Source organism: Astyanax mexicanus, chromosome 4 (assembly GCF_023375975.1).
Source record: "Astyanax mexicanus isolate ESR-SI-001 chromosome 4, AstMex3_surface, whole genome shotgun sequence".
NCBI classification, from domain to species: Eukaryota; Metazoa; Chordata; class Actinopteri; order Characiformes; family Acestrorhamphidae; genus Astyanax; species Astyanax mexicanus.
In genome coordinates, this window is record NC_064411.1 from 31078272 (window position 1) to 31092302 (window position 14031).

The following is a 14031-nucleotide window of genomic DNA, read 5'->3' on the forward strand; positions in this document are numbered from 1 at the left end:
ATGAAATATGTCCAAACATATATCACAGCTGTAAATCTCCTGTTGTGTTTTAAGCTAATACAATTTTTTGCTCAGATTGTATTTGGTTATCTTGACGGTTCATATTCACAAATGTAAGTGATCTGTATCTGTGTGCAATGTGAACGAATCTCTTCCTGAAACGTCTCACATGCTTACACTGATACATGAATAAATGTCACCTTTTTTCACCAACAAAAAACATCATATTTAAGAGACGACTCATAGTTTTATAATGCGTTACCAGCTCATATGTGAAGCATTTTTTGTTTGAGTGGAGAGTAAACAGCTGGTCTGAAGCACATTCTCAGGTCGAGGAGGTGAAAAAAGGCCAGGTGGTTTGCTTTTGCTGTTTTTGCAGCTATAGCTGCACAGCTGCATCAAGAGATGTTGTGGGTACAAGAAAGAATCACATATGGAAGTGACTCAAATCTGATTTGAAAAAAAAAAAATCAAGTTCACACAGCCATAAAAAAATCTGATCTAAACCACATTGAGCAAAAAAATCAGATTTGAGTCACTTCAACCAAGTAATATGAACGTAGCCTTTGAGGTGTTAACTCAACCAAAACTATAGTCTATACTGTTCAAGCCCAAGTGTAACAAGAGTTCGCCAGACTGCTGGAAACAGTTTGTTTACAGGCAGAGGCCCTCAGACTGTCCTAATATATGTGGCTGATGTAAATCTCCTGTTGTGTTTTAGTTGAGCGTTGAGTTTATTTGTGATTTATCTTCAGATTAACCTTTTTACTGTTGGACTGCTTTTAGTTGATGTCCCACTAATTACTGTTGGGCAATTAAACACAGGCTGTGTCCTGTAGTGTACATATAAACACAGCCTCCACAGAAACTCGTTATTAGTGAGATATTAGCGGCGGGAGGCCTCAATTTTTATAAAACAGAGCAGTTTGAGAAGCTGCTGTTGCTGCTGCTCTTCGCTCCGCTCCGCTGTGGAGGTGACGAACTCCCGCCGCCATCTTGAAGCGGAGCCCGTTCACAGCCCGCCGCGCTGAGGAGGAACTATGCCGCGGGGCCGACCACGAAAACAAGGGGGCAGTGGCCCCGGGAGCGCAGGTAACCCGCACAACACTGGCACCTTTTTAAAACTGGGACGCCCTCAGCTCCCCATAGAGGCCCGGCGGCGGCGGAGGAACCCGCGGAGAGCGGAGAAACGCGTCTGAGCGCGAGGGATATAGTCCCCGGATGCGCCGCCTTTGTGCGGTTGGGACTGGCCGAGGCGGAATGATACAGTAAACTCGGCTCGCTCGTGCACACTTGGGCTCTGGCGCGGAGAGAGCGCGAGCTGTGAACGGGCGGGCGGTGTGGCGGCCGTGGTTTGTGTTATTAGTCCGCCACCGGCGCTCTCCGGTCTCCGCACTCTCTCACAGCGGGCTTTCGGTACGGGAAGACCGGCCGCGCCGCTTTAGCCTCGAGCTAACGCAGGACTGACACAAAGCTAAGGTGCAGCTAATGCAGAGTGAACCTGAAGTTTCACCAGAGCGAGCACAAAGCTAACGCGGCTAACGGGGAGCTAAAGCGCAGGGATTAGCTACGCTAGGTAGCTAGGTTACAGAGTGGACACACAGCAGGCAGATAGCGCTTAGCTTGTTAGCTTAGCTAGTTAGATAGTTAGCTAACTAAACTCAAGATAACCAAACTGTAGCTTATAAGCTTCAGTTAACACAGCCATTCGGTTACAGAGTTTAATAGAGGTTAATTTGTCGTTCCACCTTAAAACAACTTGTACCCTTTTTAAATGCTTCACCATTTAAGGTGGGACGAAAAGTTAACCTCATACTCCGCAGCCGGTCGTTTAGTGTAGTTACGTTAGTTAACTTAATCTAGGTACCCTGGTAACGTTAGCTAGTTATGATAATTTAGGAACTAACCACCTAAACTCGCCTAAGGTTTCAGCTGCATATCTGTAATTAATATGATCCGCGAAACAAGTTTAAACCAGTGTTTTCAATTAATGTAGTCCTTGGACCAATGTTATGTTTTCTCTTTACACTTTCAGAAAAGTAACCCAAAGTGTTGCAAAAGTATGAATACATTTCCCTTGAACTTTGTCACTTCACAACCACAAAATTAAATGTGTCCCATAACTGCCTCTTCACCCAGCATCTTTGTAACCGTTTCAGCTTTATATGTAAGTACCATAACACTTTGAATGAGGATACATAAAAGAAGACAATGTTTTGACAATGAATGTACACATATAATCTCTTACATTGTAGTCATGAATGAAACCCACACACACATGAACACATTCATTTGTGTGATTAAAAAAAGAAGATAATGCATGTGATCTGTGTAAAGTAAGGTTCTTAAGAGATGACACTTGTGATGCAGCCTGTTTTTCCTGACAGGCACAGTTAATGAGAATCAATAATTCCCATGAAATTCTAAAGGAGATTAATGCAGGTCATTTTTGACCCACCTGTGGACACTTGAGGTAGTTATACAAAAAATAGAATTTTGTAAAACATATAAAAAGTAAGTAAGTGGTTGCAAATATTGCAATAAAACAACCTCATCGGGTAATTTTATAATATATGCATCTAAAGGTAGTTAATTTTCTCAGAACGTTATTAAATGCTACAGAATCCCAAAAATACTTACCTTATAGTTGAAAGAAAGATGGGTACTTAGTAGAGGTGTCACGATTCTCTAAATCCTCGATTCGATTTTATTTCCGATTTTAGGGTCACGATTCAATTCGATTCTCGATTTTCTTTTTTCTTTTTTTTACAGCAGAGAGGCCTATGCCAGTTTTAGATTAGTCTATGGTCAGTCATTGGTTTGATTCATCAAATTTACAATATCTTATTTCAAAAGGTGGGCTTGATATAAGTGGTGCAAAGTGATACAAGTAATACACCACATTAGGCACTAACGGTCAAATTTAAATAATTTATTAAGATATATATGTAATGCCATCTAGAGGCTTTTTTTTTTGGTAGCAGCAGTGTGCACTATTAAAACAGCAATGTGCAACATAACAAAATAAATAATAAAAAAAATACAGGAACAGTCATGTACAAAATAATAGAACAATTAGAGCCTTAACAAACTGAAAACCTACTATAACAGTTAAACATGAAAAATAAGACTCGGTCCCTGAGAATGACAAGTTTTTTCCTTTAACAAAGATATATTATTAACTTTATCTGAGAGAAAGATGCTCCTTAAGGTACCAAAACTATTAACATATTTGAGGCTAGACAAAAAACAACTGTTATTTTTATTTTTTGAAGTTTTTTTTTAAGAAGATGAGAATGTCCACATTCTCTGGAGAAAGGGCTGCTCTTTGAGCAGTCACAATGTCCGCGGCATCGGCTACAGTGTGCTGCGCCATTTGCATTGGCCGCGCGCGTGCTTGCAGTAGCTTAGAGGGAGGGATCGTCGATCATCTTTTTGATTCGAGGCTCGAGACCATGACATAATTTCGATCGATTTCGATAAAATATCGAAATCGTGACACCCCTAGTATTTAGATACATAAACATTATCTGTTGATAGATAATGTGACATGATTGGAATTTTGGATAGCTGCTGAAATGTGTCATCTTTATTGACCAAAAGGCAGTTTTACATAATGATTAGTTCGTCACAGTATAGTTAAAAAAGCATAATCTGTTCAGCCTTGGGGTAACGTTGTAAGAAAGTATGTGGCAACTTTGTTTGTTTTTGCTAGGTACTACACAAATCAAATGTAATTATGTATTAGATTGAGGCCGTAACTGAATGAATCAAGAGAACATTTAAACTTTATTTTTCTACCTTAATAGGGCTCTGTATATTTACGGGAGGCCTGATCTTAGATCAGCACTTTCGCTCAGGCGTGCTTGATCAATATTGGGCCAGTGTGTGTGTGTGTGTGTGGCCCAAATTTCTATTTCAGTGGTCATGCAAAGTCAGCCAAGATTTCAGAGCACAATGATTTAGCCGTTTCACCCTGAGGAGGTGTCCAGTTACGAGAAAAGTGACAGATAACTTCATAATTTTATACCTAATCTCATATTTACATTTATTAATTTATTTATATGTATAAAGAGACTGCTATGTTTATAATATATTTGTTTTACACTTTTTATGCTTTGTCCTAATTACAGTAGTACAATGATCTACTAATCACTAATTGGAACATGTTTGGGGCTTGTAGTTAGCTTCTTGATAATGCAGTTAACGTACTATCTAAACAGTATTTTATGATTTCTTAAATTCTTTATACTTTTTTGTTACCAAAACCTTACATACATTAAACATTATTGGCAGTATTGACTAGGGGTGGAACAATATTTTAAAATTGCAATATATTGTGAAGTTTTGATTAAATCACATTGATACTTGGTGTCATGTATGACACCCTCTCACATTTAAAGACTCGTCACAGACTTTTTACTCACAGACTTTTTAGACACAGTTGAAGATTTTGCTAAGACTGCGACTAGATTATTTCTGACATTCCCATCATGCTTCTGGTGGAGTTTACATACAATACATATTACATATTAAGTTACAAATAATGTAAATCAATACTGTGCCACACTGTTATTCTTGATATTTTTAATAGAATACCTTTTGTGTTCAATTCTGCCAATAAGCTTCTTTCCCCCAATTTGTAAAGCAAAGAATCAATGTTTTACTGCTATACATTGCCTTTGTTCTAGAGTTAGTACAATAAAGAACATCATTCTTGCAAAATGTTTATTTATTAAATTTTGTTTTTAACAAAAATAACACTGCACAATAAGACAAAGTATAAGACCAATAAAATAACTTCAAATATAATGACTTTAAACTGCTACCTGTGTTTAAAATACTGTATATATTAAAATTAGAACCATGTAAGGCATTTAAACTCCAAATTGTGTTCTTTATCAAATCGTTTGTAAACAGTCTTGTAAAATATTCTTGCCTTGTGGCTTTCCGTAGTTCTCTTATTGGTTGTTGACATTGTTTACGTCACTATATGTGTGAGCCAAGTTTCAAGACTTACAAAAATATAAAACACGGTTGATTCAGAGACTGTAAAAAAAGATACACAGTTTATGGGTTGATTTTATCTGAACTCAGGAAGAGAAAAAGACTGAATCTTAAAAAATCCTAACTACCCTAAACTGAACGATCGAGATGATGCGACCACAACTTGGCGCTCAAGATTCTCATGATTTTATTCAGTTTCTGGAAATTTGCCTGTGATAGTAAAATCACTTGAAAATTGTTTAGTGTAAGGTCGGCATAAGACTCTTTCCACAATTTGACTTACTAAAGTTAGTGCTTCATTACTCCACATGGTGGCGCTAATCAAATGAATATGGTAAACCTGTGGTGAAACATGTTGGATATCAAATTCTGTGAAATTGACACCAATAAATCCATAATTCCTGGTATTTACTTATTTATGAGTATCTTATCCATTTCAGTATCCCAGACAATTTCCATATATCAAGAATCACAGTATAGTAATGTCGTCATTTCCCACCCCTATTAGTGAAAATGTAGAAGTTTTGCACTGTTGTTTATCTGAAGCCTTCTCCTAAAGTCTGTTTATTTGCAATTTTTACATTTAACTCTTATCTATCTCTCTGTTTATTGGAAATGAATGTGGGTCATTTTTTAAATTATATAAGTAACGTTCTTTGAGGAATACTTGGAATATGACCAAACATCTAACATTTCATTATGAAGATATTGCAAGAAAACAACCTCACAGGCTAATTTTTGACCAAATTATGCATTTGTGGGTTAAGTTTTCCAAAAATATTTATACAGTTTTCTTCAAGAAGAAGAAAAATAAAAATGTGTTTTTCCAAGTCCATAAGTGTAAATCTTGAGATATCATTCCCTTAAACAAATACAGTGCTTGGATTCCAGAGCCATTGATCACAGTAAAGAAGTTAACATCTTACTGCATTATATTCACATAAAATTGTTTGTCAGATTTGTGTTGGGGCTGTTTTGCATTTTGTCACAGCAACTGTTAATACACACACTGAGAATAAGTACACTGCTACACATATTGTCACTTCTCACGGTACATAAGACTGTATGTGCATGCAGAAAAAAGGTATGAAAATAATAATAGTAACATTTCGGAAAGTATACTTCAAAAGGAAATGCATGCACTGTATAGCAGTGTGTCGGTTTTGTTCGTTAGGAAGTAAAATTTTAATTCTGATATATAATAATGAAATATAAATAAATAGTACAGTTATAACTAAAGTCCTTTCAATTTGAATTTATTTTAAACTGGATTCTGTCTCTTGTTTCTGCACTCCGTGAGTCAGGGAGTCTTTTATAATATTAATAATGATTTTTTTTGTACTGCTGCTGACACTGTATTTCTGTCTCTCTGCAGATGGAGGTGAGGAGCTAAAAGCTGATGGTTCTTGTGGTGTGGAGCACAGGTGCAGCATCTGCTCTCAGACCTACAGCACAGAGAATCAGCTGCACAGACACCTGCGTGATCATGAGGTCAATGACAAGGTAAACTAATGCACTTCAGACCGACACTGTGTTCACCTTACCTATTGTGTCTCTCAATGTGACCGAAAAAATACCCTACATATGATAAAATGTAGCTGCTACTGAATCATTTCTAGCAGGTATTGAATCACTTTTAGCAGTTTCTGAAACATTTTAAGCAGTTACTAAATTATTTCAGTAATTAACAGCTACAAAATTCTTTTAGCAATTACTAAATAATTTAACAGTTACTGAATCAATTATAGCATTTTGCTGAATCATTTGTAGCAGCCACTTAATACTTTTCAGCAGTTTTAATTGAATTATTAATTAATTGAAGTATTAACTGAATTATTTCTAGAAGCCATTGAATCTTTTTTCGAAGTTACTGAATCATTTGGCACATACAGAATAATTTCTAACTGCTTCTGAATTCTTTTGAGGAGTTACTGAATTCTTTTTGCAGTTATTAAGTTATTACTAGCATACACAGAATCATTTTTAGCATATACTGAGTAATTTCTAACTGCTACTGAATTATTTGTAAGAGTTAATAAATCATTTCTAGCAGTAGCTAGAATATCTAACAGGTTCTGATTTTTTTTTGAAGTAACTTATTCATTTTAACTGCTACTGAATCCTATTTAGCAGGTACTGAATTGTTTTTAGCAGTTATTGAATCATTTGTAGAAGTTACTGAATATTTTTTATCAGTTATTGAATCTTTTTTAGAATACTTTTTTTTAGCAGATTTGGAACTAATTTAAGCATTTACTGAATCATTTCTAAAATCAATTGAATCCTTTTAAGAAGTTACTGAATCCTTTTTTGCATTCACAGAATCATTTCTATCATATACTGAGTCATTTCTAACTGCTACTGAATCTTTTGTAGGAGTTATTGAATCATTTCTAGCAGTAACTACACTTTCTATCAGGTTCTATTGAATCAAGTAATGTGATGCTTCTTGTTATACTTCTTATCAAATTGGCAGCTTAATTATGAATAGTTTTCTTTGTTTATTGTTTATTTTTCAGCCTCATCGCTGTGACCTCTGCCCCCAGTCCTTTAACATGGAGTTTAACCTCCGGCTCCATAAATCCACACACAACAATGCTGACCCCACCTGTCCTGTGTGTGATAAGAAATTCTCCAGAGTGGCCAGCCTTAAGTCCCACATCATGGTGCACGAGAAAGAAGAGGTCAGCAACACACACAGCAACTGTGATGTCACCGTACAGTCTAAATCAAGGAGAATCTGTAATTGTAGTTCTATAATTACAGTCTGTAGTCCTGTATCTATTTCTCTGCAAATCCACCAAATTTTATCCACCTCTTACCCTGTTCTTCAGTGGGAAGGACACACTCAAATTATACCTGCTCTTTGATGGTCCTGTAGGGTCCTTAACACTGAAGAACAAGATAGACGGATGATAGTAAAGATTGTTTGCAAAAAAATAGATACAGGACTACAGTCTGTAATTATAAAACTAATATGTGCATCATGCAAATTTAAACTGTGTTCCTCAGAACTACCTGTGTTCGGAGTGTGGAGATGAGTTCATCCTTCAGAGTCAGCTGTCCCTGCACCTGGAGGAACATCGAAAAGAACTTTCAGGAACCAAGGTGTATAACTGCAGGACCTGCGGCAAAGAGTTCACATCAGGCTCCCTGCTGAAGGAGCACATGAAGACCCACATCAAGATCAGGTGTGTGTGTGTGTATGTGTGTGTGTGTCTGCAGATACTGTGGGTCGGATATCCAATCACATTCAGAGTGGAGGTTTGTTCTGAGATTGTGGTATACTGTAGTATAGTGAAGCTAACTGTACTTTAAGCAGTGTGCCAAGTCCTGCTGGAAAATGAAATCTGCATCTCTTAATAAAAGTTGTCAGCAGAGGGAAGCATGAAGTGCTGTAAGATTTTCCGGAAAAACAAAACTGCACTGACTTTAAACTTGATAATAAAACACAGTGGACCAACACCAGCAGATGACATGTCTCTCCAAACCATCACTGACCATCAGTAAATTTTACATTTCATTTATAAATCAAGGGAGCAGAGTCTGGAGGAAAAGTGGAGAGACACACAGTCCAAAGTGTTTAAGGTCTAGTGTGAAGTTTCCACCAATCAGTGATGGTTTGGAGAGATATGTCATCTGCTGGTGTTGATCCACTGTGTTTTATCAAGTCTAAAATCTTACAGCACTTCATGCTTCCCTCTGCTGACAACTTATGGATATGCAGATTTCATTTCCAGCAGGACTTGGCACACTGCCCACACTGCCTTGGCCTTAAATAAAATTCTAATTTTCTGAGACACTGATTCTTAAAATAGATCACTCTGTATGTAATACATCTATATAATATATGAGTTTTACACTTTGAACTGAATTACTGAAATAAAGTAACGTATCAATGATATTCTAATATTTTGAGATGCATCTCTACATTATGTCCTGATTTTTAGACCCATTATAACCACGTCAAGAAACTACAAGAAGAGCATAGATCGGAGCGGCTTCACCAACACCTGCCATCACTGTGGAAAAACGTTTAAAAAACCCAGCCAGCTTGTCCGACACATTCGCATTCACACAGGTAAACATTGCACATTCATGTGCACACACTAAACTACTTTAGACTGAATAGGTGGGGTTACAGTTATGTAGACTGATTCAACATTACATGTGTCTTCACAACATACAGCTCTGGAAAAAATAAGAGACCACTTAAAAAAAAAAAGTTTTTTTAATTTTACCAAAATAAAGTCCACCAAATATTAATTTTTGAACTCTTAAACTTTATGAACATGAACTTGTTTTCTTTGCATTATTTGAGGTCTGAAAGCTCTGCATCTTTTTTGTTATTTCAGCCATTTCCCATTTTCTGCAAATAAATGCTCTAAATGACAATACTTTTATGTGGAATTTGGGAGAAATATTGTTATAGAATAAAACAACAATGTTAATTTTACTCAAACATATAGCTATAAATAGCAAAATCAGAGAAACTGATTCAGAAACTGAAGTGGTTTCTTAAGTTTTTCCAGAGCTGTATTTGGGGAACGAAAAAGGCAAGAATACAAATGTAATTATATATGTAAATTATAATTTTATAGTGAAAAAATACATTTAATTGGGGAAAACTGCAATTGAAGTAGGGTTTAGTATTCTTTTGGCCCTATAGCCTGGAAACATGAGAAACAATTGGGCATGGAGGCATACTGGTTTCTCTTGTTAAAACGCCCATCCCGCGCGTCCATCGTATAGGCATGTAAATCGGTCAACAATCTTTTACCAAGAGGTCCACTACCTAGACGCAGCCTCTGAGAGCCTTTTTAAAGGGCTGCAAAGCAATGCAGCGCTAATCAGACCATACCTGTAATCCTTTACATATCTGCCTGATATATAACTACATGCCGAGTTTTGCAGTAATGTGAGGTGTGTGTATATACAGTATTTCATTCTTTAAGGTCAGACATATATAAAGTACTAGAGACCAGCTTGTGTGTGTGACTGGAGATGCCCCTGGTAACGAATAACGATGCAGCACGTAAAACATGTCAGAGCAAAAGTATTAAACTCATGGTAAATTTGTAGTGAAGTTAAAGTGCAAGTAGGAGGAAAAAAAATATAAAAATATTAATAGTTCTACTTCCTTGCTATACATCTTTGTTACGAAAAGAAAAAGTGGTAATTAAATGAAACACCTTGATGCTTATATAGTTCTTTGTCTGGTTAATGTAAGAGTTTTTAAAAGTGATTCTGTTTTGCATTTGAATCGTTTCATGACTGTTTAACAATATAGGCCTCTATTTTAATACTTTTTAAAGTGTACTTAATTACAGTGTAATTGTACAGTGGTGCTTGAAACACTTTATATTTTTTAGTATTTCTGCATAAATTTGAACTTAAACTTTATCAGATTTTAAGTGAAGTCCTAACAGTAGATAAGTAAAACCAAATAAAATAAATAACACAAAGGTATTAGACTCTTTTATATAGGTATTGATTATTTTTTTTCAATTATTTGTTTGTCTCTTTACACTTGCAGGAGAGCGGCCGTATAAGTGCAGTCACTGTGAAAAATCGTTTAACCAGAAGGTGGTGCTGCAGACCCACATGGTGCGACACACTGGAGAGAAACCCCATCTGTGCATGCTCTGCCCCGCCTCCTTCTCACAGAAAGGAAACCTGCACTCACACGTCCAGAGGGTACACTCTGAGGTGACCACACTTTCATTCTTTCACCTGTGCCACCTCTTTATAGTACTTTTCATCAGCGTTTCAGATCAAATTCATATGCATAATGAAGACTGATACATTTTAACATTATTAAACAGAGAGAGAAAAGAGAAAGAGAAAAGATAGGGAGAAGGGAGACAGAGAAACTGATAGAGGATCAATAAGGCAGCAGGAATGAAATGAGATTTCCAGCTAGTTGTGTACAAAACTAGTTTATGTGTTTATAGTGTTTGTGCTGTTACACATGATTCCCAGGACAAACATTCTGCTTAATTATTGTTCAGTACAATCAGTACATCAATAGTCGTACAGCTAGATACATAGTATAATATATAATATAATTTAAATACTGTTTCCATGTACAAGCACTGATTTGGAAGGTATCGGTTTTGCTCAAGAACAACATTAATTTTGATTTCTTTCTTAGCCTGTTGGTGTCTACAGTTTAGTGTAAGTGTGGCTTAGAGCACTGGTGCATTCTATTTTTTAATCAAATAGCTTTCAGAGGCTGATTACGTCTGTGTAAAACAGAGAAATGCAGACAGCCAATCAAATGCTAAAGCTAAGTTGGTTCAGCATGTACACCAGGTTTCTTTCAGCTGGAACACAGCCAATTTGTGAAGACAGTAATGTTTGTGAAGGTTTTAAACTGATATCAAGCATTATAATAAATGCTTTAAGTAATATCATTTATGTGAGTAGAGTAGGGTTGGGCGATATGGCTCTAAAATAATATCACAATATTTCATGCTATTTTCACGATAACAATACTTTTGGCGAAATTACAAATATTATTTAAATTATTTAGAATTTTATTATTTCAAAAGAATTTTATCAGATTTATAACAGAAGCCAATGATCCAGAATGTCATGGTACTAGTAATGCACTCCATATATCTACAAATATCCACAATTAAAGTAAAATAAATGATACTGGACAGATATAATCTGTCTCTAGTAGATATATAATGGGTAATTAGAACAGTGTGAATTTTTCTTTTGCTTAAAAGGGAAAAAAAAAAGTAGTACTTGGATGTGATAATTATGTAATTAGGGATGGGTAATATGGCACCATATTTCAGGGTATAATATCGTTCACGATATTCAAAATGTTTGGCGTTATTATTACGTACGATACGATATGGCACTCCCCTAGAGTAGAGTGTAAAAATGAACTTAAACTTGCCATTTGTTGGCTCCGTGCCAGCTTTCTCCCTCACGCCCTGCTTTACACACAGCAGTACAATGCCCCCGGGGGCCTTCTGTCACTGCTTATAAAAATCCTAATTATAAAGAAAACTCTGCAAAATTACTAAAATAAAATAGTCATTGTTCAATGTACAGCTCTGGATAAAAAATATGAGACCACTTACAAATTATTTTTATGATTTTCCATATTGAAAACTTCTGGAATATAATCAAGAGGAAGATGGGTGATCAAAAGCCATCAAACCAAGCTAAACTGCTTGACTTTATGCAACAGGAGTGGCACAAAGTTATCCAAAAGCAGTGTGTAAGACTGGTGGAGGAGAACATTCCAAGATGCATGATAACTGTGATTAAAAACAAAACAGGATTATTTCACCAAATATTGATTTCTGAACTCTTAAAACTTTATGAATATGAACTTGTTTTCTTTGCATTATTTGAGGTCTGAAAGCTTTGCATCTTTTTTTTATTTATTATTTTTAATTTTCTGCAAATAAATGCTCTAAATTTGAATTTTTGGGGGGAATTTGGGAGAAATGTTGTCTGTAGTTTATAGAATAAAACAACAAAGTTCATTTAACTCAAACATAAACCTATAAATAGCTAAATCAGAGAAACTGATTCAGAAACTTTTTTTTCAGAGCTGTATATTATATGGTTGCAAAATATGCTGAGCATCCCTACTTATTTTACTCCTATACTGAATACATTAAATGCATTACTAATATATTTATATGTTGGATTTCTGAACTCTGAAATCTGTAATTGTTATATTTTACAATATATATGGCAGGAATAAACTATTTCAAACTTTCTGTCATAATGATTAATAGTTTTAAAAGTTTTAAAACTGCCTTAAACCCAGGCTGATACCTGTCAAACCTTTTGAGGGTTAACCAGAGAGGAGCCGCAGACTTTATTATCTATTCCACAATCCCTGAACTGTGGAAAGCCCTTTCAATGTTCTATTTCAACACAGGAAGGAAAAATGGATGATGAACTATTAGTAGATAAAGCATCAGTCAAGGTGAGTGTAAAGGACGCAACAGGGCGTGACTATCGTTCCAGATGTGCCCTGCTACCAGAAAACCCTGAAATGTGTGGATAGTGGGGTTTATTACCTCTGAAATGCCCTAATATTCATCACAATGTTTTGTCACATTGTCAAAATAATGCAGTAGCAGCAGATGAAAAAAAATGCTGTTCCTCTATGCTGCTTTTCCATCAGTGGCTGGAGTCTGAGAGCACAATTAGCCATTAGCTCTCTGGATGGGTAGATTGCACTTTTTCCCCACATCACTGCCATTATGGTGCTGGCTGCCACAGATGTCTCTTGGCCTTATTTATTGCTGTTGTTCTTAACTAATCAGCATTCATTATTGTTTTTACAGATAATTATTTGAAATTATATTAAAGTGTAAAGTTTAAATGAGGCTACATTCATTTTATACATGAGTTTATATTATTGATTGATTAGTGATTTTTATATTATCAATGAATGTCACATGACAAATAATGCATACAGTTCCGTGAAAAGGAATTTGCCCCTTTACCTTTTTTAGTGTCATACTTACGTTTTTCAGATTTTTAAACAAACTTTGATATCAGACAAAGATTATCAAAAATATCAAAAATCATTTAAAAGCAGGTTTTAAATGATTATTTTGTTTTTATGGGGAAAAAAAGCTATCAAAAACAACCTGATCCTATGTGAAAAGTAATTGCCCTATCTACCCAAGACCAGGCCTGATTATTACCAGACCTGTAGAGTCAAAGATTCATTTAAATAGAACCTGTCTGACAACATGAAGCAGGATAAAAAAAAAGTAATTTCTGGGCGCTGAGTGGTCCAGCAGTCTAAAGCGCTGCCACTATAAGCAGGAGGTTGCAGGTTCGAACTAGGGGTGGGCAATATTATATTGTATACAATATATCGTGACACAGAAATATCATTATATTTGAAAATCCATATCGTGAGAATAGGGCTGTTCTGTCTTAAAAGTAGTCTATTATTTACTGTGAAGCTTTAGGTGTATTTTTTGCTGCATTATATTATTTTATGCTATATTATTTATTTTGCCACATTAT

The 14031-nt window shown here is 35.7% G+C and overlaps 1 protein-coding gene across 3 annotated transcripts in view; it reads left to right on the forward strand.

Moving 5' to 3' along the window:
* The first annotated feature begins 600 nt into the window (after positions 1-600).
* LOC103023088 (zinc finger protein 236) overlaps positions 601-14031 on the forward strand; it is a 78342-nt gene continuing 64911 nt past the window's right edge. For 2 of the 3 annotated variants that reach the window (XM_022673168.2, XM_022673169.2), the window contains exons 1-6: positions 601-1092; positions 6383-6510; positions 7527-7691; positions 8020-8198; positions 8958-9088; positions 10544-10716. In XM_022673168.2, coding sequence (XP_022528889.2) covers positions 1041-1092; positions 6383-6510; positions 7527-7691; positions 8020-8198; positions 8958-9088; positions 10544-10716 — 828 coding nt within the window. In that variant the 5' untranslated portion in view covers positions 601-1040. Of the gene's footprint in view, positions 1093-1222; positions 1480-6382; positions 6511-7526; positions 7692-8019; positions 8199-8957; positions 9089-10543; positions 10717-14031 lie in introns of those variants that run through there. The other variant, XM_022673170.2, reaches the window with a different exon arrangement.